The sequence below is a fragment of the Vicia villosa genome, unplaced genomic scaffold (genome assembly GCF_029867415.1).
Source record: "Vicia villosa cultivar HV-30 ecotype Madison, WI unplaced genomic scaffold, Vvil1.0 ctg.000233F_1_1, whole genome shotgun sequence".
Lineage (NCBI taxonomy): Eukaryota > Viridiplantae > Streptophyta > Magnoliopsida > Fabales > Fabaceae > Vicia > Vicia villosa.
This window is the reverse complement of record NW_026705088.1, coordinates 530,808-555,465: the sequence shown is the minus strand read 5'-3', so window position 1 is coordinate 555,465 and position 24,658 is coordinate 530,808. Positions and strand designations below refer to the sequence as shown.

Sequence of the window (24,658 nt, the reverse complement as noted above, 5' to 3'; positions counted from 1 at the left end):
TCACTATATTAATATAAAATAATGGAGTTACCGTAAAAAATGGAGAAATTCTAATTAGACGATAAAAATTAACGTATAATATATATTAAAAACAATTTAAGATTTTAATTAAAAAGTGAGGGTAATTTTGTCAATATAGAAAAAATAGATTTTATCATAACTCCTCTCCCTCCCCTCCCCTCCGAATCCCTCCGATTTGGGGGGAACGAAAAGTTGCTTCAGGAGGGAATCTGATTACCTCCGATCCCCTCCCCTCACCTCATAAAAAATTGAACCAAACATACTTAACTTAAAATATTCCCTCCCCTCCACTCCCCTCCGAAACCCCCCAACCAAACAGACCCTTAATGTCTAAAAGTTTATGTCCTCTAATTGCTCAACATATTTTTGGATGCATTTTTTTTGTTGCATAAAATGTGTCTAAGACATCAACAAGTAGCAGCTACAATATATCTTGTAAACCCAAGTTATTCCAACGATGAATGCATGATAATAGAGCTACAACTGCAAGTTATGCACTGCTAACACATGTACACCATAAACATCTCGAGGTACATATATACTAGTTTCAGACCCTTTAGTCCTAAAACCCCAAAAATCTTAATGAAAAATTCAAAATTTTTGTTTGAGACCCTCTTATAACTTGATACTTGTGTTAACTTAAACATCATTTCTCTCTCATATCCGATCTTGATTCTACATAAGACAAAACATCATTTCTCTCTCATTTTCGATCTTGATTCTACAAAAGACAGTAGTTGTATTTAGTGGGTGGATTAACCTAAAGAAGACTCACAAATATTTCTTATTGTTTTAAAGAATAATATGAGAATATTGAGTCCCATAGAAACATGTCACTAAATTTTGAACTCGTGAAATCAAACAGATTATATAGAGATATAAAGTCAAGAATAATTCATAGGATTAATGAGTGAGGATATAGAAGAGAGATGATTTTAGTTAGGTCACAACACATAAAACACCGTCGAGAGAGATGAGTTTTGAAATAATAATTTGAGAATTTTAGGAAAAAAATATTTTTCAAACTTTAATAAGTATTATATTAGTTTATTTTAATAATTAAGATAAAGTATGAAAAAATAAAAATAACTTCGAATGATGGAAGAGATATGGATCACAAACACCAGACCTTCAACTCCTTACTATTGGACCATGTGTAATGGTGGGTTTATTTGAACTCAACACCACAAAATCATGTGCAATGGTGTGTGTAGTGTAGTGTTGAGTGTGTGTTGGAGGAGAGAGATGTTGAGAAAACTCAACACCATGTAAACTGACGCAGGGGCTGACGTGGCAGCGGCTGGTTGGTTCAAGACTGGTGCGTGTGGGCCACGCGCTGGCAGTGAGAGTGGGTCATTTTATCACGCGGAGAGAGAAAGAGAAAGGGGATAAGTGCAGCCACGTGGCTGGTCTTGATTGGCTGGCCAGATTTTTATCCATTTAATACTTTGAACTCAATTATTTCGTTGCAAATTAATTTTTTTTTTTACCAAAATTCATGATTTTTTTTCTCTACAAATAGAGACTTGGTTCATTTGATTTGGACACAGAAAAAAAACCAAGTTTTTCACTATCTTTCTCTATTATCATCTTGTGTTTTTTTTGAAGTTAAGTGTCTTTTTTTAGTGAAATGGATCCAATAATCATTTTAACACTCAAAATTCTGCTAATTTTCCATTTAACCAAAATCCCAACAATTTTCAAAATCCTAACAATTATCAAAATCCCAACTATTATCAAAATCCAAATCAATTTTCCAACCAACATCCTCAAAACATACCTAATTTTGGTTTTCCACCAAATTTCAACCAGTCATCCTCTGTTCCAAACTTTCAACCATATTATGGATCTATGCCGAGAAATCCATCTCAAACACCCCCGTTTAATGGTTATGTGACAATGGCGAATGCAAATTTTCCAAGTGGTGGTGTACCTGAATTTCCCGAATTTTCAACACAACTAACTATTGGTGGCATGATAGTTTCTAATGAAGTCGCACCAAATTCAGATGATTCAACTCCTAAGAGCAGGAAAACTCAGCAACCAGCATGGAACACTGAACAAAATTTGGTGCTAATTAGTGGGTGGATTAAATTTGGAACAAGCAGTGTTGTCGGGAGAAACCAGAAAGGTGAAACATATTGGGGTAAAATTGCTGAGTATTGTAATGAGCATTGCTCATTCGATCCTCCGCGTGATGGACCTGCATGCCGAAACCGTTTTAATTATATGAACAAAATGTTGGGTAAATGGATTGGCGCTTATGATGGCGCTAAGCGTATGCAAGGAAGTGGTTGGTCGGAGAATGATGTTTTGGCAAAAGCGCAGGAATTATATGCATGTGGGAAGAATGTTAGATTCACTTTAATGGAAGAATGGCACGCTCTCCGTGATCAACCACGTTATGGTAGTCAAGTAGGAGGAAATATTGGCTCAGGAAGTAGTGGATCTAAGAGATCTCGCGAGAGTGATGCATGTGGCTCAAACACTGTAGAATCCAGTGTTCGTCCTATAGGAAGGGAGGCAGCTAAAAAAAAGGGTAAAAAGAAAAGCAAGGAATATGCCTCGGAGGTGGTGGACAAAGAATGGGCTGAATACAAAGTATTTATTATTTTAATTTAATTTTAATCGATAATTGTAATTTTATGTAATCATAAAAATAAAAATAAAATCTAAATAAGAATATGAAAATAAAAAGTGGTGGGGTAGGGTGTTGAGTGAAAAACCATTGGAGAGGGTAAAAGTTTAATGGGTGTTGAGTTATTAGGTGAAAGAAAGAGAAAATGATGTGGAGTGTTGGGAGTTGAAAAAGTGAGTGTTGAGTGTTGAAACCATTGTGGATGGTGTTAGAATGTTGAGTTTGATTTGTAGTTCTTCTGAGCGTAGCTGAAGTACTTTTGAGCAAATAAATAGTTAATAGTAGTAAGCTTCTTAAAATTTATTGATATTGCATATTTACAATTTAAAGTAACACTTACATTATAATATAAAATAAATAAGCTTAAACATGCAAGACTTGGTTTTCATGTATAACCGAGCTTTAAAATACTGTCATTGCATTATTTTTAAACTTTTAATTTAAGCACTTCTAAACTAAATAAAGGGATTTGATATTTACGACCGACCATCTTTTGTAAGAAATAACAGATTTTCACAACCTGCGACGCTGTCGTCCACTTTCGCCGGCCACCGCAAGCCGGCCGTGATCTACATTCCGGCGAAGCAACGCAAAAATCAACTAACACAGTCAAACATACACTACACACCATTAACGCGTCACTACGTTTTGTTCCACCACTCTCTCACTCTCTACACCAAAACAAAAGATGCAGGAACCTCCCAATTCAACAAACGAATTCCGATTAGGGCAACGAGTACACACATCCGGTAATCCAACTAGAATAGGCACAGTGAAGTATCTCGGAACTGTAGAAGGCTACTCAGACACATGGATCGGAATCGATTGGGACAATGCAGAAGGAAAACACGACGGATCCCTCAATGGAGTTCGCTACTTCAATGCTAAATCCGAAACATCAGGTTCTTTTGTTCGTCCTAAGAATCTCTCTAAAGGGATTTCATTTCTTGAAGCTATTGAAAAAAGGTATCGAAGTAACTCTACTAAAGATGAAGAAGGTGAGTAACTAAACTGAGTATATCAAACCAGTGAACATTATTTTATATGTATTTAGGGTTATGGAAGTAATGTATGGTTTTGTTTGTTTTTGCAGATGAAATGTATGTGTTTTCATCTAGCAATAAGCGAGTTTCTATTCAGTTATTGGGTGAAAGTGAACTTAATGATAAGCTAAGTCGACTTGAGGAGTTATCAAATGTGTCATTGTCGTTTATGGGTGTTGGTTTCCCTGGAAGTCCAGGTCAAATTAGTTCTACGGTGCCGAGTAAGCTTAACTCTATAACACTCTTGTTTCTTTGCTTATATAGAGAGAAATGAATTATCAAACTAGTGGAATCTGTTTCCTTTTTTGTGGGGAGGATTGATAGCATTGTGGTGTTATTGAATTGGTTGCTTTTAACTTGGTTAACATAAGGTTTTTAAATAGCGGTAACGGTAATGGTTGTAGTCGCATTGCAATCCTCGAGATTGCGGAGAATTGTAATCAAATGTGGCCTCCATTGCGGCTGTGTTGCAATTTTGGCAACTTAGGAAATTGTTATGTCAAGGCCTAGATTGTGATTATGGACCTTTATTTACAACCCTGGTTTAGATTCCTTTACTTGAGGTTACGATTGGAATTTATAAATTTTGATACCTGTTTTTACCCTCTAAGGCAATTTGAATATGGGTAAATCGTTCACTTGGAATTTTCTATATTTCGGGCAAAATCCATGTTTTGAAACTGTACTTTTCTGTTCATAGATATAAAAGAACTTGATCTGTCTGGGAATCTTCTTTCGGAGTGGAAGGTATGTTCCGCAACCTGGTTTTGTCCACTATTCTCTCCTGGCTACTACTGCAGCTTTGAATCTGCTTATGGTGTACGATCACAGATTTTCTAGGTTCTCATTATCTGCATAGTTGTCACTGTTGTCTTTTATCTCATGTAATACTTCTTTTTCTATTCCAAAAATAGCACTAGGATCAATTGCAAAACTCCCTTTTATTTTGCATGGCCCACTATCTTGTTATCAATTGCCGTTTAATCCATTTTCATTAATCTTTTGGCAGGATGTTGGCATCATTTGTGAACAGTTGCCTTTTCTGAAGGCTATCAACTTATCTTACAACTTAATGTCACCATATAAATCTGAGCTTCCATTACTGAAAAGCATCCGTATTCTAGTTTTAAATAATACCGGCGTAGATTGGGAGCAGGTTATCTTCTCTGTCTTTTCTCAACATATGTCTCTTTTTTGGATTTTCATCACGTTTAATTAAGAATTGCTAAATATTGCGTTGTAACTGAGCAGGTTGAACTGCTTAGACTGTCATTGACAGCAATTGAAGAGCTACATATTATGGGAAACAATATAAGCAGAATACTGGTATGTTATATTTGGTTCAATAACAGCATGCTTGTTAAATATGTTCGTAGCTTTAGGCTTAGATTTCATCCCCTAGCATATGTTGGCTTACTAGAGCATTTTAATAAACACTGGAAACTGGCGATGCCTTTAAGTACCGCCGAGCTTGAACTTCTGATGTTTTATTTGGGGCATGTAAGCAAATGATCTCCTCGTTCCCCCCACTTCCATCCAAAATAAAGCAAAATAGAGGAAAACATTCTCCGAACACGGTTGTCGGGGGAATTTATAAGTGATTGTAGCACATGGAAGCCTAAGTAGGAAATAGTATTGTTGACACAGTCTTTACTATTTTTCATCGTATTATGTTTATCCTTGTCCTCAACGTTTTTGGTTTAACGTAAGGGATGAAAAATGTTTCCAATTAAAAGAAGCTAATAAAGATCTTTTTTCCCTAAAATTTTATGGTAGCTGTTGCAGTTATATTTGGGGTTTACAATGCTTTTGTTAAACACGTAATCTCTTTTCTGCTACACTCTTGTGTTTTGACATAAAAAATATTTGAACTTAGTTAATATGATAGGTTTGTATTTTAGGTTTTCAATATCATGTTTATGTAGCTCTACTACTTATCAACTTCATAAAGTAAACCACAAACAATTTTAAGCTGTCTAATTTTCCTTTTTCTGTTCAGCCTGTGTCATCCTCTATGGTTCAAGGATTTGATACTCTGCGCCTGTTGAATTTGGAAGATAATTGTATAGCGGAATGGAGTGAAATCATGAAGCTTTCTGAGCTAAGATGGTTGGTAATAAAATCTTGTTTAGTTCTACAATGCAGTCCAGACTATAGCTTAGAACGATGTCATTTTTAACTTTTACGCATTTCTGACTTCAATAATAAAATTTGCTTCCATGTGGATTCAACCTAAATTTTCGGCTCATTAATCTAATAAAAACTTCACATTTTAGCCACAGTTATTGTTTCTGTCAACCACTTGTTGATTTATTGCAAGTGTTCAACTTCACCATGATAGTTTAGCTGTATAATTAAAGTGAAATGTGGTTTCATCACATGTTGTATCAGTATCTCTAGAAGTGGTAATTGCGTCTTAGAACTGGCCTTTATTATTCAGTTCTTTTTGTTTATGATTCTTTCCCCCCTAGAAAAATACCTCTGCATTTGGTTAGATAAGTTCTATAGTCAGTTGAATTGATATAATTTTGAGATTAATATTTTTTGTTTCAGTTTGGAGCAGCTTTATTTGAACAAGAATTGTTTGAGTTCTCTCTTTTATCCTGATAATGGTTCTCAGTATTATGATTCAAAAGTTACGGACTGCAAGCCCTTTCAAAATTTGCGCTGTCTTCTGTTGGGTAATATAATGTATCTCTTGATAAGATCATCATATTGAAACGGAATGTGAATTGTGGCTGTCTGCTGACTTTATGTCTTTCAATTATCATACAGGTGACAACAACATTAGTGATCTAGCATCTGTTGATTCATTAAATTTGTTTCCTAACTTGGTGGTAAGGTTTATAGTTATACTGTGATCTATTATGTTGCTATATATTTTAATGGTTTATAGTTATTGATGTTTATGCATAACTTATTGCTCCACTGTACTTTATATTAGGAAATGCTCAATGAAAAAGACAGTTATTGATGTTTATGCATAACCTATTACTCCACTATACTTTATGTGAAGAGAATATTAAATTACAACGAAAATGAATTGGGTGCCCCTTAAAGAGAAAAAATAGCTAAAAAGACATACAAAAGAAAGCCTAGCTTTCTAATATATCTGAATATCTTACTCTTAGATCTCTTCAAAAAATCAATTACCGAGCATGATAATCCCAAAGAAACCTTAAAACATTTTTTATCACACACAGGCAATACTAAGCTGCTTCCTTTACCATACACTACTTGGAAATAAAGGACTATCTCTGTCTAGCTTATGTGCGAACTTTTGCAGATTTCCTTTTAAAAAGTAGTTATCTTTTTCAACAGAGGGTCTTTACCATTGCAAGTTTTCTAGGAAAGTAAATGATCTATTTTGCATAACTTGTTTCCCTGTATCATACAAGGAATACTCTTTCCTTTGTTTCCCTTATTCTCTCCTCTGATTTTCTTTTTTCTATTCTATTTTGCTAGAGCATAGTCATAGTTATGTTAACGAGCTTCTATTCTAATTGTATATATATATATTTTTTTAATAACAATAAAGGAAATCAGGCTTTCCGGGAACCCAATAACTGATACTGCAAGAGGTGGGGTTCCAAGATTTGTTTCAATCGCTCGTTTAGCAAACATTCAGATATTGAATGGGAGCGAGGTATGATGAAAGATATCTCTATTGCTTATGTGCATCTTTAATATAGTCTTTTACTAAATGTAATGCATTCACATCCGATTAACCTTTCAGATTACCTCTCGTGAAAGAAAGGACTCTGAGATTAGGTACGCTCTTAAAATTTTCTGCAGTAAATACCCACTAAGCAGCTGAAACATCCTTTTATAATAATTATAAATCTATTCATTAATTGTTTGTCAATGGTTTTTACCTTATATTTTTTTAGTAGTTAGCTTAACTTTATTGTATTGGATTTTTGTATATTTTTGAGATCATTTAGTTCTGGTCTTTAATATATATCTATTCTATATTTGAACTACATAAATTTCCTCATTGGAGCAGGTATGTCCGGCTTGTGGTATCAAAGTTGCATGTTAGTCCCGAAGAAATCAAACAGCACCCCAGGTATGATCTATGATCTATGCTCAGTTATGTTCAGCATCAACAAAATTCTACCTCGTATTGCAAGTGTTTTGCAGATTTACTGATGCAGTTTTTTTACAGGTTTTCTGAGCTTAAGAATTTTTACGGAATTGAGGATCAAAAGCCTTTAGTTGGAGCTTCTGGTGGCCCACGGGCAATGAGCTCGGGATTCTTGTGTATGGATTCTGGATATTAGTTTTGATCATCAGCTTCTTTTTCTGAAATTGCCATGCTTAATTAACTTGATTAGAGATTTATGCAGCTATCACTCTGAAATGTGTCGGAGCATCCATGGGTGAGAAAGATCCATTGACAAAGAAGCTGCCAGCAACAACTACAGTTAGATATCAATACCTTCTTAGTAATATTATGTTGAAACTGGAGTCTATCAAGACTTTTAAACAATCCTTCTGATTACTTTGTTTTTCTCAGGTTGGCAAGCTAAAATTTCTCTGTGAAAGCTTTTTTAAGCTGAAGTCAATGAAGCTGAAATTATTTTCTCAAGAAGAGGTTTGTTTCTATTAAGAATACACTATGCTATTTATTATCATGATTGCCTTGTTACTTCAAATTTTATTGAGGGGAGCAACAACCTCAGGACAATCTTAAAAATCATTTTTAATCTGCTACAATCAATGCAAAAAAGTTCAAATTGCTATGCTGAGAACAAACTTGTGGTTGAAATTATTTGTTACATGCATTTGAATTTGCAGGGATCTCCATTGCCCTTGCTGCTTGACAATGACTCGTCATCTCTTATGGACCTTGGGGTTGGCAATGATTCGGTTATCCTTGTCGACGAAGATAGTTGATAAAAATATCAGAATTTTTTTATAAACCTTCTGGTGTAGTCTATATTTTAAAAAAAATTACTCTATAATGGGGAATGAATTATGTTGTGTAGGTCACACGATTTTGTTAAATGCATTCTTTGAACTTGTTATTTTGGGGCTGTGATGCACTATTTGATGGGACTTCATTTTTACCTTGTCCTTGCTGCTAAAAAATCCTACATTTTTTTGAAAATGTGTTTCTGAATGGGATGAATTGTTTTTTACTAGTATGTGATAAAACAATTTGGATTTATAGGATCTTTGAGTATGCATATGATTCATTGAAGTGACCAACGGTCTAATCTTTGTATCCAAATTCAGAATGGTGAAATCTGTTTGTTGAAATTGGAGATGTTGGATAGCCAGTTGCTTGATTAAGTAATCTAATGAAGGTTCAAATCTAGCAACTTGTGGGTTGTTTTGCTGCAACTAAAGTTTGTTGTTGTGCAGATCAACTTCCATACCTCAAGTTTAAATGGTTTTCATTGGGGTGATACTTGTTACCGGACAAATAAAAGTTGTTGTACATGTCATAGTTGTTGGCTTAGTATATGTTTGTTGCATTTGTTTGAGGTAAATCAACATTGGGATTTTCTTGCAAAGTGAGACATAAATTTGGGTGCCTATGAGAAGTACAAATACCACTAACCTTTGTTGTTTGAGTTTTACCTAATGCTAATTGCTATACCAACCAATGAAGTAAGCTCATCAAACTTGTTCTCTAAATTCTTGTTGGAAGTAGAAGAAGTTTGAATCTCATTCACTTCTCTTGTCAATACTAAATTGTTTTTGGTTGTGAAAGTGACATATACTCAATCAAAACTTTGCTGTTTATAGGGTCTTATTGACAATTGGCTCCTCCACTACCAATATTAAAGATGTTTATATTTATAGGTAGCAAACCTTCGTAGAAATAATGGATGAGCAATTGTTCAAAAATCTTGTGTTGAGGACAATTAGACATTAATTCCTTGAATCGCTCATAATACTCATTCAAAGATTTTATGTCATTATGTCTAATGTCATATACTTATTTTCTAATTGAAGCAACTTTTGAGGCATGAAGAAAATCTTTCTAAGAACACTTTCTAATTCGAGCACTTGTCTATAAAAACTCAAAAGAAACTAAAGTCTTGATTCACAATATGTCACTTAACTATTAGCACTTATTGAATGATACTCAAGCTTCTTCTACTTTCCAACAAGAATATGGAGAACAGGCTTCTTGAGCTCACTTCACTCGTAAAACAATTAACAATAGGTAAAAACTCAAACAATGAGAGTTTCTGGTATTTACACTTATTATGAGCATCTCACATAATAATAATAATAATCAATGGTTAAGATTTGGAGTAACTTTTTTTAATTTATTCGTAACTCTTCTTAACTTACTCTTGGAGTAAATATATACTCCAAGAGTAAGTTATCAAGACTTACTCCACATCTTGATCATTAATTATTCTCAATCTAATGGTTAAAATTAATAAGTATTAGTTTTCTCTCTCCATATTTAATTATTTATTATTTTTAACCATTAGATTAAGTAGAATTAATGGTCAAGATGTGGAGTAAGTCTTGATAACTTACTATTGGAGTAAGAGTATCCATCCTCTATGTATATTTAGAAATTATTTGTCATAAAATGTACCTTTAGGGAAAATAATATAATGCAACTTAGGGTAGCGACACTTGAGTCGTATCATATGGACTCCTAATTCAATTAACTTAAATTTAGAATCAAAAAAGTTAAATAGGGGTTGTTGAGTCCGGGTAGTTTGAGAATTTCGATTAAAAAAACACGAGTAAAAAAGGATTAATTTATTGATTTGCCAACTTTGACCGATCAAAATTTTACGGCTCATCTCTAATTTCAACTCTTTTCCTGTTTGACTATATAATAGATTATACAAGTGTCAATCAACCCGTGTGAAATTTGAGTTTCTATTACCGGATAAATCATCATAGCTGATAGTGAGTTATAATTAAGAAAACAATAATTCCAAAACTAAAACATATTGATTCTTTCCTAAGGAAATTGAATTCTACCAAAACTAAATTCTATCAATTTTATTGACGTTCGAATTAAGTATTAGAATAATAATATAATCAGATAAAAAATAAATAGAATCAATGAAACTAAAGAAATAATATAAAAAAATTCAAGTTTTGTCGAATCAGTGGGTCGATCTTGATCTTAGTATGCCACGAGGAGAAAATCTAAACCTTGGTTCGATTCTTTTACAATATTTTGAGTTTAGTGTTATCGTCTCTTATTTTATGCCAAAAATAAATTTTAATAGTTTAGTGGTTTGGGCTTTAAGAGCACCAGACCGGAAAAAATACAAAAACAAAACATAGTTTTATTATGAGGCTTCAAATATGGTACGAAAAATAACTATTTGACTCATCTACATTTTTAACTAGTCTCTGACATCAACATAAAACTTGTATCTGTTCTCTTAGATTTCTAATGCATATTCGTAAGCGTCAATCCGATACTCGCAGCTCAAAATATCTTTTCTCTTAATGTTACAATTTTTCATGCATGCTGACACTACCACATGGTCGTCTTACTTTTTATCAGTTCATTCGTAATATATTTCAAAAAAGCGATAGAGGAAAAAACACTCATTGGATGTGTAAGGGCGCAAACAAATTTCCAGGCTCTGAGGTATCTCTTCCTAGTACGGTTGGAAGGTTATCCTCCTATAAATCCTCCAAAGACCAAGTTGATTTCTCTAGCTTGGGAGTTGAGTGCTTCACATTTCTTTAATTGTAATTTTACATATTTTCTAGATTCATTAACTTCCTGTGAGGTGTTGGTGACCTACTTATCCTATGAAGAGGTCTGAACCTCTATGTGTTTATACATATGTTGTTTCTTAAGCGTACTTTTATAGGTAAATGAGGTTGAAGTCATATGCGTCTCAAAAGGTTTGAGATTTTACCATAAATGGAGTAAAGTTGGAGTAATACTTCTTCCTCTCGTCCTTCCCAGAATCATTCCAACCTCAACTCCAATCACGATCATTATGAATGAAACTCTTTTAGTATCCTCACTTTGTTGCATCTATGAGCTCCATGGCTATGTTTTCCCTCGTTCTCATTTTAGTTTCCTTAGCATATTATTTCACTGGCGTAATATAGAGTTAGAGAATGGTCTCGATTTGAGGCATGTCACCACTATAAGTCGGACCACAACTAGATTAAGGTTATTAATTTGAAATATCTTGTAGCCAAAGTGAATTGTGAAGGAGGTGAAGGATTCTCTTTGTTTGTACCTGGATTCAAAGAGGCACATCCAGTTTTATTGAGTTATCTACTTAAGAAGAATTGTGAGGCAAACATATAAGCTATATAACATAGGGACTTGCAAGTGAAGTGAGAGAATCATATGAGTGTATAAATCTTCAAAGTGCATTGGAAGACATGCTATTGAGGGAATTATATGCCTTTTTGAAGCTTCATTATGGATTTAAATGAGGTCAGAGGATTTTATGGGTCCATCTTTCTATCATATTCTTCCATTTTGTCAATCATGTTTTATGGAATTTGTTCATGGTAACTGGGCTATGAAGTGTCACATCTCATAACTCCTTTGTCATTGTCCATACTTATTGAACGAGAATGTTGAGGGTTAAGATCCCATTCTCCATCATCACGTCCCCGAAGTGGTGACTATCCATGTGTTGGATCCACTATTTTGAGAGTTATAGCTATGATGACTACACTTGTCTTTCGAGCGTGAAAATTGAACTTGACTTCTAGTTACCCCCACATCAGTTAGTCTTTAAGGTTTGATGAGTCTTCTATCAGGCCCCACAATGGACGACAATTCTCCTATACGAACTTGTTAGATGAATCGCCTGAACAAATGATGCAAACCCTACTTCATTGGTTGCGCTGTTGCAATATCCTATTCTACTTCTTACTCTAGTGCTTCTCTAATGCCTAAGTTAGGCAGTGCACTAGCATGTAGAAAACGAGCCTCTATTTATAGAGTGACTATACTTTAATACACTCCAAGAAATGTTATCATTATTGAGGCGATCTGAAGAACCATTTGCGGATAAATGTGATCTTGTTAGTGTAAGTGATGTCAAGATAATGATGGATTCAATTAGTCAAAAATTGCTATATGTAGTTCAAAATTTTGCAAGCATTTCAATACTTCTAGATACATGACTAATAGGCTTATTCGTTCAGAAGGATGACCACGAGGTAAAAGACCATATTGTGTCATTGAGGTAAACACCTAAAATGGTTGCTTTGTGTCTGTTGAGCTAACTTTAAGTTTAGAAGAGATATTAATCATAATTATAATATCTCAAATATTTTAATAAAAAATATTTTTATAAAACTATTGGAAATATTCTAAGTCTTACATTTGTTAGAGATATAATATTAAAAGAGTTAATATAGAGTGACACTCCTCATTTTACAAGTCAGTTTTGTAAATATAAGTTAGATCAAACTTTAAAATGGTATCAGAGCATATCGATTCGACCTTGGGGCTTCCACCGTTTAAAATCCATACACGAATCCCAAAAAAAGTGTTGAACATGAGAGAGCGTATCAGAAATATTATAAATCTCATATTTATTGAAAATACAATATTAAAAAAATTAATAAAATTAATATAGAGTGACGTACAACACCTTACAAATTAATTTTTGAAAAAAAACAAAGTTAATAAATTTACTCCTTAAAAAAAAATTATAATTTACTCCAAATTGATTTTTTTTTACGACTCATCTCTTTTTTTCCGTATCATATCTTTCTTCTCAATTTCTTCTTTGTATCAAACATGCCTACAAAGAGCATGAAAAAAGAAGAGAAGATGAGAGAATTAAAAAAATAATATTAAAGTTTTTAAAAATAACTAAGAATATTCTCTTCAAATTGACATGTCAAACTTTCGAAACTAAATCACTTCAAAAACATGTTAGGTTTTTGAACTTCAACAACTCAATCCCTATTCCCCTTCACACTGTCCCAATTTTTTCCGGCTTCATAAAAAACAACCACAAAAAATGCTCTCTCTCAATGTTTTCCCATCATCGTCCTCTGTCCCTTTCACCAAACCAAATCACCATTTTTCCATCAATGCATCATCTCACACTCTCAAACCAAATCTCCTCAACCGGTTTCACCATGAACCACATCTCAAAAAAACCAATCTTTCTCTCACACCCACGTCTCAGATCCATCGTTCAACCACAAAGTTTTCATCTTTTAACGGTTTCCTCTCACACCCATTTGAGTTTTCACCGTTCTCTCCAAAACCCAGAAACCAGATTTTGAAAGCTGTATCTGATGAAGGTGAAGGTGAAGTTTCATCTCCAAGTACATCAAAACCCAAGAATCTCAAGAAACTTGCTTTGGTGTTTGGCTTTTGGTACTTCCAAAACATTGTTTTCAACATCTACAACAAGAAAGTGTTGAACATTTTCTCTTTCCCATGGCTTCTTGCTTCTTTTCAGCTCTTTGTTGGCTCAATCTGGATGCTTGTTCTTTGGTCTCTAAAGCTTCAACCTTGTCCAAAAATCTCAAAACCCTTCATTTTTGCACTACTTGGACCTGCTTTGTTTCACACAATAGGCCACATTTCAGCCTGTGTTTCATTCTCTAAGGTTGCTGTGTCTTTCACACATGTTATCAAGTCTGCAGAACCTGTTTTCTCTGTGATATTCTCTTCTGTTATTGGTGATAGGTATCCAATTCAGGTTTGGCTTTCGATTTTACCTATTGTTCTTGGTTGTTCTTTAGCTGCTGTTACTGAGGTTTCTTTCAATATTCAAGGGTTATGGTGTGCTCTTATTAGCAATGTTGGTTTTGTGTTGAGGAACATTTATTCGAAAAAGAGTTTGCAGAATTTCAAAGAAGTTGATGGATTGAACTTGTATGGTTGGATTACGATTCTTTCGTTTTTGTATCTTTTTCCTGTCGCGATTTTCGTGGAAGGGTCGCAATGGATTCCGGGGTATTATAAAGCAATTGAAGCTATTGGAAAGCCTTCAATTTTGTATGTTTGGGTTTTGGTTTCTGGTGTTTTCTATCATCTGTATAATCAATCATCTTACCAAGCATTGGATGAGATTAGTCCTTTAACTTTCTCGGTCGGAAATACAATGAAGAGAGTGGTGGTTATTGTGTCTTCAGTTTTGGTGTTCAGGAATCCGGTTCGGCCGCTTAATGGTCTTGGATCTGCTATAGCGATTCTCGGGACTTTTCTGTATTCACAAGCTACTGCTGCTAAGAAAGCAAAGAAAATTGAAGGTGAAAAGAGTAGTTAGAGAAATAGAAGGAGAAAAACAAATAGAGGAAGTTTTAGAATATGATGATTACTGTTTGAATATTTTAGCAGATTATTTGACATTAAATAAGATCTTTCATTCTGGTTTCTTTTGAGCTATTGCTGTGATTTTTCTATTGATGTTTCAAAGCATTTTTTCTTGATTTGGTTTGTTTAGTTTCATGCATATAATTCCTTATTGCTGGATTTTTGCTAACCTATGTTTGGATTAACAACCTAATTAAGTGCTTATAGCATACACAGTCTATCATATTAACTATAAGATGTTTTCGTAAGCTATCCCGAAGAGTTTATGAAAGTAAAGTCATAAGTTGTTTTCATAAGCTTTTTCAAGCAGTCTCATAAATGCTCTATGAGTAGATAAAAGAAAATTGACTGCAGTATACTGATTAACCTTATTGTTGCTTTATTGCCTCAGTAAGATAATAGAATTCACATGTTGGTTGAGCTTCTTGTGACTGAATCTTATATTGATTTCTATAATGGATTTCGCAAAATTACGGTAACACTGATTTTGTTGAAGTTCTAAAGTATAATTTCTAACAAAATCATAGTGACAAGCCGCGATTCTGCCAAAGTCATTGCAAATCTGAAATGTACTTAGTTGTGATGTCTTGAAGAAGCAATTCACTTTGCATCATCAAATGAAACTAGCAATGGCTGAAAGAAAGTCTGAAAACCTTTGAAAAATTAATTTTTGAGTGAATTGATTTTGTAAATTTTGGTTGAATGGAAAGTTATTTATATTTAGATATATATTAGCATCTAAATAGTCTTGCTATTGACACTTTTCAAATTTTATGAACAATTTGTTATGTTTTATAATTTGGTTTTTGGCACGCAGAGGATGCCTTGATTAACAAAAAAATGTTACATCAAAATATAGGAGTGTGGTTAGAAAATGTGGGGTATAGACACTAAGTGTTTTGTTGTTATCTTATGTCGACATGACCTATTACAATCAAATTATACATAGAAATGGGGAGATTGAATAGTTTGGCAGGAACACATTGGACAGTTAGAGACGGATCCAAAAGTTTTAATAGTGGTCAAGGTCAATTTCTTTTTTATACAAACATAAAAATCAAATAATAAGTATATAAAAGCTTATGCACTACAACAAAAAAATACTTATGTATATAAAAAATTGAAGATAAACTTAATATATAAGGATTATAATGTTGTTGATGTGTCTTCATATTTTGAAACTGCATTAAGATTTTTTTTCATTTTCAACATTATCATATATATCACTCCTTATGAATATGAAACTGCATTAAGATTTTTTTCATTTTCAATCCTTGTCATATATATCACTCCTTATGTATGTTTGAGGCAAAAGTAATGTCTAATTTCAGAAGTAAGTAAATATATCATTGGAAATTTCAACGGGCGAAATGAGACGAAGATTATTAAAAGAAGATGTTTTGAAGAGAGTTATGAAATCCAGTTTATGAAGGAGATTCGAAATATCAAGCATGTTGAAGAGGTTTTTATCTTGTCAAAATGTTATTCGAAGAGAGTATCCTCGAAGGCGCAGATAAAGACTTAAAATATTTTTGGAGCTTCTTCTAACAAGCTTCGACAGTCACGTTGATAGGGTTTGGGGCCTCAAACAGAAGAAGATTTAAATTCAAATGATTGATCTTATTCAAAAAGGACGTGTGGAAACCTTAGAGATAGAGGAACATGCAAACGAAAGACGTGACATTCCATTAGGAAAAGGTCGTTAAGGTCGAATCAGTATAAATTAGAATCTTAGCGTTAGATTTTAGTGTGTTCAATCTGTACAAAATACTCAATCATACTCAAAGTATCAAGTATATCGAGAAATGAGTGTTGAGAAATGTACGTATAATTCACCACCACTTAATCAAATTTCCAGTTATTCCTGTTTTACTTTATCAAAAGTCTTGCAATTTCTTTTTACATTTTTTTGTCGAAGCCTTTTACGTTACCTTTAATTTTCTTGCACTTTTTATTGTCTTTTAAACAAATCCTTTACTTATAAAACAACCAAGCAATCGAAAGATATGTACCAAACGAACATCACAAAATCTAAAAAACCAAACCATGTTCTAGGATCAATCTAGTCGATCCTGCGAGCAGCCAACAACTTTCGTTTTGGAGGACTAGTGATTGTTTACGAATTTCTAGCGTAAACAGATTGCAAAGTATTTTATTAAGTTTTCTTTATACACTTGTATTCTTTTGTTATTTGTTTGATTACCAATTCATAGTCACATTTAATTTCGACTCTTGTTGCCCCCAAATCCAATAGGATATTGAGACCATTGATCAAAGCCTCATTTTCTGCCTCATTGTTCGAACAGAACCCTTCAACTTTGAATTTAAATTTTATCTGGGATCCCTTTAGGAGAAATTATTAAAATCCCAACACCAGTCCTGTTCTTGTGGCTTGAACCGTCAAAGTATAACTTCCAAGGTTTCACGTACCAAGTTTTGGGATGGCTCGACTATCGCATGGTCTACTATAAAATCTACGACTATCTGTCCTTTCATGGTCTTTAAAGGCGCATATGTCAAGGAGTACTCAGTTAATGCAGGTGCCCATTTTCTAATCCGAGTGTGCAAAATGAGTTTGGACAACATATGCTTAGTAACATCGAAATAAGGCGAAACATACACATCAACTGACTTTATATATTGCTTTAATTTTGTACAAGAAAAGTATAAACACGGGCACAACTTTTCTATTGTGTTATACCTAGTTTCAGCGTCAACTAATACTCGACTGAGGTAATATATGGCTCCTTCGACGTTATTATCATTCTCTTGTGCTATCGTAATGCCTATGGTCGAGTCTGACGCAGCTATATACAATCTCATACTTTTGTTCCTACTTGGAGGAAGTAGAATTGGAGGCTTTGGCAAATACTCTTTAATCTTGTAGAAGGGCTCTTGTTACTCGTTTCCCATTAGAACTCACCTTCCTCCTTGAGTCGAAGTAATTGCGAGAAAACTTTTGTTTTGCCACTTAAATTGGATATAAATCTTCTCAAGAAGTTTACTTTTCCTAATAGAGAGTGAAGTTGTTTCTTTGTTGTAGGAGGCTTGAGATCTAAAATAACTTTTGTCTTGTTTTGATTGATCTCGATGTCTTTTTTGTGCACAACGAACCATAGAAAATCTCCTGCATGGACACAAAAAGCACATTTTAATGGATTCATTTTCAATCCATATTTCCTCCTCCTTTCAAAGTACTGTTGAAGATGGTCTAAATGACCATTTTTAGAGGAAGGCTTGACTGACAACTATATCATTAATATACACCTGCATGAAGTTTTCTATAAAGTCATGAAACATTGAATTCATGGCCCTTTGATAGGTTGCTCTTGCATTTTTTAGACCAAAGAGCATTAGTACCTATTCATAGGTCCCTAAAGCACCTAGGCATCAAAAAGCCATTTTGGGCACATCTTCTTCTGCTATAAAAATATGGTTGTATCTAGAATATGTTAGAACAAGATTTGTTCTGATCAATTATCTTAGTTTTGATGATAACAATAATATGAATTTTGCTTAAGATAATATGGTACTCTAATCCAATGCAATTTCCCTTTCAGGAAATATATAAAGAGTATGCACAATTCAGCGCTCAGAAGCTTTGTCTCAAAGGGTTCAGCATGCAACATCAGAACATGGTCTGGCAAGACATCAGAAGATGGTCGAAGCAGAATCAGAACATGGGTCTATGGAAGCATCAGAAGAACATGAGATCAGAAGCATTGAAGTTCTGATGGTATCACGCTCAGAAGCACTTCAAGGTCAGAAGATCAGAAGATGCTTTGCACCAAGCTGTTTGACTCTGATGATATTCAAACGTTGTATTCACAAACATCAGATCAGAAGGAAGTACAAGTGGCAAGCTACGCTGACTGACAAAAGGAACGTTAAAAGCTACTATAGGCAACGTCAGTAGACACAGCGTGAACAAGGCTCGAGGTAGTTGACAAAAGCGTATAACATTAAATGCGATGCTGTACGGAACACGCAAAGCATTAAATGCACTCAACGGTCATCTTCTCCAACGCCTATAAATATGAAGTTCTGATGAGAAGCAAGGTTAATGATTCTAACGATTCTGAACAAAAACAACTCATATTAACTTGCTGAAACTCTGTTCTACTCAAAGCTCAGAATCTTCATCTTCATCAAAGCTCACTACATTGCTGTTGTAATATATTAGTGAGATTAAGCTTAAACTTTAAGAGAAATATCACAGTTTGTGATTATAGCTTTTAAGAAGCAATTGTAATACTCTTAGAATTGATTACATTAAGTTGTAAGGAACTAGAGTGATCGTGTGGATCAGAATACTCTAGGAAGTCTTAGAGGTTATCTAAGCAGGTTGTAACTAGAGTGATCGTGTGGATCAGAATACTCTAGAAAGTCTTAGAGGGTATCTAAGCAGTTGTTCCTGGAGTGATCAGTGTGTGATCAGAAGACTCTGGAAGACTTAGTTGCTGACTAAGTGGAGAACCATTGTAATCCGTGCGATTAGTGGATTAAATCCTCAGTTGAGGTAAATCATCTCTGCGGGGGTGGACTGGAGTAGTTTAGTTAACAACGAACCAGGATAAAAATAACTGTGCAATTTATTTTTATCTGTCAAGTTTTTAAAGCTACACTTATTCAAACCCCCCCCCCCTTTCTAAGTGTTTTTCTATCCTTCAATTGGCATCAGAGCGCCGGTTCTAAGGTGCAAGCACTTAACCGTGTTTAGAAAAGATTCAGGAAGAGAAAATTGCTTCAGTAAAAGATGGTTGATGAAACTGCAAAGTCTACACCTGCATCTACATCTGGCTCTGCTGAGCAACACAACGGTAACAATGGTTATACTAGACCGCCGGTATTTGATGGTGAAAACTTTGAATACTGGAAAGATAAACTGGAAAGTTACTTTCTTGGTCTAGATGGTGATCTATGGGATCTTCTGATGGATGGTTACAAACATCCAGTAAATGCCAGTGGCGTAAAGCTGACAAGGCAAGAAATGAACGATGATCAGAAGAAGCTTTTCAGGAATCATCATAAATGCAGAACTGTTTTGCTGAATGCTATCTCTCATGCTGAGTATGAGAAGATATCTAACAGGGAAACGGCCTATGACATATATGAGTCCTTGAAAATGACTCATGAAGGAAATGCTCAAGTCAAGGAGACTAAAGCTCTCGCTTTAATCCAGAAGTATGAAGCCTTCAAGATGGAGGATGATGAAGACATTGAAAAGATGTTTTCAAGATTTCAAACTCTTACTGCTGGATTGAGAGTTCTTGACAAGGGATACACCAAGGCTGATCACGTAAAGAAGATCATCAGAAGCTTACCCAGAAGATGGGGTCCTATGGTGACTGCATTCAAGATTGCAAAGAATCTGAATGAAGTTTCTCTGGAAGAGCTTATCAGTGCCTTGAGAAGCCATGAAATAGAGCTGGACGCAAATGAGCCTCAAAAGAAAGGTAAGTCTATTGCATTAAAATCCAATATCAAGAAATGCACTAACGCTTTTCAGGCTAGAGAAGAAGATCCTGAAGAATCAGAATCTGAAGAAGAAGATGAACTGTCCTTGATCTCCAGAAGGCTAAATCAACTCTGGAAGAACAAGCAAAGGAAGTTCAGAGGCGTCAGAAGTTCAAAGAAATTTGAACGTGGAGAATCTTTTGATGACAGAAGATTTGACAAGAAGAAGGTCATGTGCTATGAATGCAATGAGCCCGGACACTTCAAGAATGAATGTCCAAAACTTCAGAAGGAAAATCCCAAGAAGAAGTTTCATAAGAAGAAAGGTCTTATGGCAACCTGGGATGAGTCAGAAGATGATTCAGACTCTGAAAATGAGCAGGCTAACTGTGCGCTGATGGCGACAGAAGATGACGGATCAGAATCTACATCAGAATCAGATTCTGAAGAGGTATTTTCTGAACTTACTAGAGATGAGTTGGTTTCCGGTCTAACAGAACTTTTGGAATTCAAGTCTCAGATTAGTCTCAAATACAAAAAGCTGAAAAAGCTATTTGAATTTGAAACAAAGAAGCTTGAGTTGGAGAATTCTGAATTAAAAGAAAAACTTTTAAAATTATCCAATAATGTTGGATCTCCTTCTGATTCAGAAAAATCCACTCCTAGTCTAAACCATATTCTGAAAGAATATGATTTAAGTTTCAGGAAGTTCTTATCTAGAAGTATTGGCAGAAGTCAGCTAGCTTCTATGATATATGCTGTGTCTGGAAACAAAAGAGTCGGCATTGGTTTTGAGGGTGAAACCCCATACAAACTTGAACCTGTTGATGAAATGAAATTCACATACAAGCCATTGTATGATCAGTTCAAGTATGGCCACTCCCATGATATTAGGCACACTTCACATGCTCAAAGTTTTCACATAACACACACCAAAAAGCATGTGACACAACCTAGGAAATATCATGAAACTCACATTAAAAATTATCATGCTGTTCCTCCTATTGCTTACAATGTTAAACCCAAGTTCAATCAGAACTTGAGAAAATCTAACAAGAAAGGACCCAAGAAGATGTGGGTACCTAAGGATAAGATTATTCCTATTGTAGATATCCTTGGCTGCAAAAAGGGCAAAGCACAACATGTCGTGGTACCTGGACTCTGGATGCTCACGACACATGACAGGAAGAAGGTCTATGTTCCAAGACCTGGTGCTTAAGTCCGGAGGAGAAGTCAAGTTTGGAGGAGATCAGAAGGGCAAGATAATTGGCTCTGGAACTATAAAGTCTGGTAACTCTCCTTCCATCTCTAATGTACTTCTTGTAGAAGGATTAACACATAACCTCTTATCTATCAGTCAATTGAGTGACAATGGTTATGATATAATCTTTAATCAAAAGTCTTGCAAGGCTGTAAATCAGAAGGATGACTCAATCCTATTTACAGGCAAGAGGAAGAACAACATTTATAAGACAGATCTGCAAGATCTTATGAGTCAGAAGGTGACTTGTCTTATGTCTGTTTCTGAAGAGCAGTGGGTCTGGCACAGAAGATTAGGTCATGCTAGTTTGAGAAAGATTTCTCAGATTAACAAACTGGATCTTGTCAGAGGACTCCCTAATCTGAAATTCAAATCAGATGCTCTTTGTGAAGCATGTCAGAAGGGCAAGTTCTCCAAACCTGCATTCAAGTCCAAGAATGTTGTTTCTACCTCAAGGCCATTAGAACTCTTGCACATTGATCTGTTTGGCCCAGTCAAAACAGCATCTGTCAGAGGGAAGAAATATGGATTAGTCATCGTAGATGATTATAGCCGCTGGACATGGGTAAAATTCTTGAAACACAAGGATGAGTCTCATTCAGTGTTCTTTGATTTCTGCATTCAGATTCAATCTGAAAAAGAGTGTAAAATCATAAAGGTCAGAAGTGATCATGGTGGTGAATTTGAGAACAGATCCTTTGAAGAATTCTTCAAAGAAAATGGTATTGCCCATGATTTCTCTTGTCCTAGAACTCCACAGCAAAATGGAGTTGTAGAACGAAAGAATAGGACTCTGCAAGAAATGGCCAGAACCATGATCAATGAAACCAATATGGCTAAGCATTTCTGGGCAGAAGCAATAAACACTGCATGCTATATTCAGAATAGAATATCTATCATACCTATTCTAAATAAGACTCCTTATGAATTGTGGAAGAATAGAAAGCCCAACATTTCATATTTCCATCCTTTTGGATGTGTATGCTTTATTCTGAACACTAAAGATCATCTTGGTAAGTTTGATTCCAAAGCACAAAAATGTTTCCTTCTTGGATATTCTGAACGCTCAAAAGGCTACAGAGTATACAATACTGAAACATTGATTGTAGAAGAATCAATCAATATCAGGTTTGATGATAAGCTTGGTTCTGAAAAACCAAAGCAGTTTGATAATTTTGCAGATTGTGATATTGATATATCAGAAGTTGTTGAGCCAAGAAGCAACGCATCAGAAGCAGAGCTTCTCAGAAGCAAAGAATCTGAAGATCAAGTATCAGCTTCTCTGGAGAATCTAAGCATTTCTGAAGAACCATCTGTCAGAAGATCATCCAAACTCATCTCTGATCATTCAGAAGATGTCATTCTTGGAAAGAAGGATGATCCAATCAGAACAAGAGCCTTCCTTAAGAACAATGCAAACTGTCAATTAGGCCTTGTATCTTTGATCGAGCCAACTTCTGTTGATCATGCTCTAGAAGATCCAGACTGGATAATTGCTATGCAAGAAGAACTGAATCAGTTTACAAGGAATGATGTTTGGGATCTTGTTCCTAGACCAGATGGATTCAATATAATCGGTACAAAATGGGTCTTCAGAAACAAGCTCAGTGAGAAAGGTGAAGTGGTAAGGAACAAAGCCAGACTCGTGGCTCAGGGTTATAGTCAGCAAGAAGGGATTGACTATACAGAAACCTTTGCACCAGTGGCCAGGTTAGAATCTATTCGTCTATTAATTTCTTTTGCCACTCAACATAACATCACTCTCTATCAAATGGATGTTAAGAGTGCCTTCTTAAATGGTTATATAGATGAAGAAGTTTATGTCCATCAACCTCCTGGTTTTGAAGACTCTATGTCTCCTAATCATGTTTTTAAACTAAAGAAATCGTTGTATGGATTGAAACAAGCTCCCAGAGCTTGGTATGAACGCTTAAGTTCTTTCCTTCTGGATAATGGTTTCACTAGAGGAAAAGTGGACACTACTCTCTTTTGTAAAACCTTTAAAAGGGATATTTTAATTTGTCAAATATATGTAGATGATATTATTTTTGGAACATCTAATGCTACACTTGGAAAGGAGTTTGCTGAGTCTATGCAGGCTGAGTTTGAAATGAGCATGATGGGAGAACTCAAGTATTTCCTTGGAATACAAATAAATCAAACATCAGAAGGAACGTATGTTCACCAAACCAAGTATGTGAAGGAACTTCTGAAGAAGTTTAATCTTCTAGACTGCAAAGAAGCCAAAACTCCTATGCATCCAACATGCATCCTAGGTAAGGATGAGGTAAGTAAGAAGGTAGATCAGAAGTTATACAGAGGTATGATTGGATCTCTTCTATATTTGACTGCTTCTAGACCTGATATTTTGTTCAGTGTTTACTTGTGTGCTAGATTCCAATCAGATCCTAGAGAATCTCATTTAACTGCTGTTAAGAGAATTCTAAGGTATCTGAAAGGTACTACTAATGTTGGCTTAGTTTACAGAAAATCTAAAGAATACAACTTAGTAGGATTCTGCGATGCTGACTATGCTGGAGACAGAATTGAAAGAAAGAGTACTTCAGGAAGTTGCCAATTTCTTGGAAGTCATTTGATCTCCTGGTATAGCAAGAAGCAAGCAACTATTGCTCTATCAACAACAGAAGCAGAATATGTCGCTGCTGCTGGTTGCAGTACACAGATGCTCTGGATGAAGAGTCAGTTAGAAGATTATCAGATATATGAGAGTTACATTCCTATGTTCTGTGATAATACTTCTGCTATATGTTTATCTAAGAATCCTATTCTTCATTCAAAGGCTAAACATATTGAGATTAAACATCATTTCATAAGGGACTATGTTCAGAAGGGTGTTTTATCTTTAAACTTTGTGGATACAGACCATCAATGGGCTGATATCTTTACAAAACCCCTGGCTGAAGATAGGTTTAAGTTCATTCTGAAGAACATCAGTATGGGTTTATGCCCAGAAT

At 34.9% G+C, this 24,658-nt stretch overlaps 1 protein-coding gene and 1 pseudogene across 1 annotated transcript; both read left to right on the top strand.

The window, feature by feature from the left end:
- The first annotated feature begins 3,108 nt into the window (after nt 1-3,108).
- On the top strand, nt 3,109-9,468 carry LOC131625684 (tubulin-folding cofactor E-like). The gene is made up of 15 exons (XM_058896523.1): nt 3,109-3,657; nt 3,753-3,923; nt 4,403-4,449; nt 4,712-4,858; nt 4,954-5,028; nt 5,702-5,811; nt 6,256-6,383; nt 6,478-6,539; nt 7,241-7,348; nt 7,439-7,473; nt 7,709-7,771; nt 7,871-7,965; nt 8,052-8,128; nt 8,222-8,299; nt 8,503-9,468. Exons 1-15 carry the CDS (start codon nt 3,348-3,350, stop codon nt 8,599-8,601), a joined length of 1,605 nt encoding a protein of 534 aa, XP_058752506.1. The 5' UTR covers nt 3,109-3,347; the 3' UTR covers nt 8,602-9,468.
- Nucleotides 9,469-13,546: 4,078 nt separating this feature from the next.
- LOC131625683 (xylulose 5-phosphate/phosphate translocator, chloroplastic-like) lies at nt 13,547-15,033 on the top strand (annotated as a pseudogene).
- The last annotated feature ends 9,625 nt before the right edge of the window (nt 15,034-24,658 follow it).

Bases quoted from the DNA above. Each gene is read 5' to 3' on its own strand.
- LOC131625684 (XM_058896523.1), top strand. From the start codon at position 3,348: ATGCAGGAACCTCCCAATTCAACAAACGAATTCCGATTAGGGCAACGA. The intron at 5,029-5,701 runs GTATGTTATATT...TTTTCTGTTCAG, and splicing joins ACAATATAAGCAGAATACTG to CCTGTGTCATCCTCTATGGT. The intron at 6,540-7,240 runs GTAAGGTTTATA...ATAACAATAAAG, and splicing joins ATTTGTTTCCTAACTTGGTG to GAAATCAGGCTTTCCGGGAA.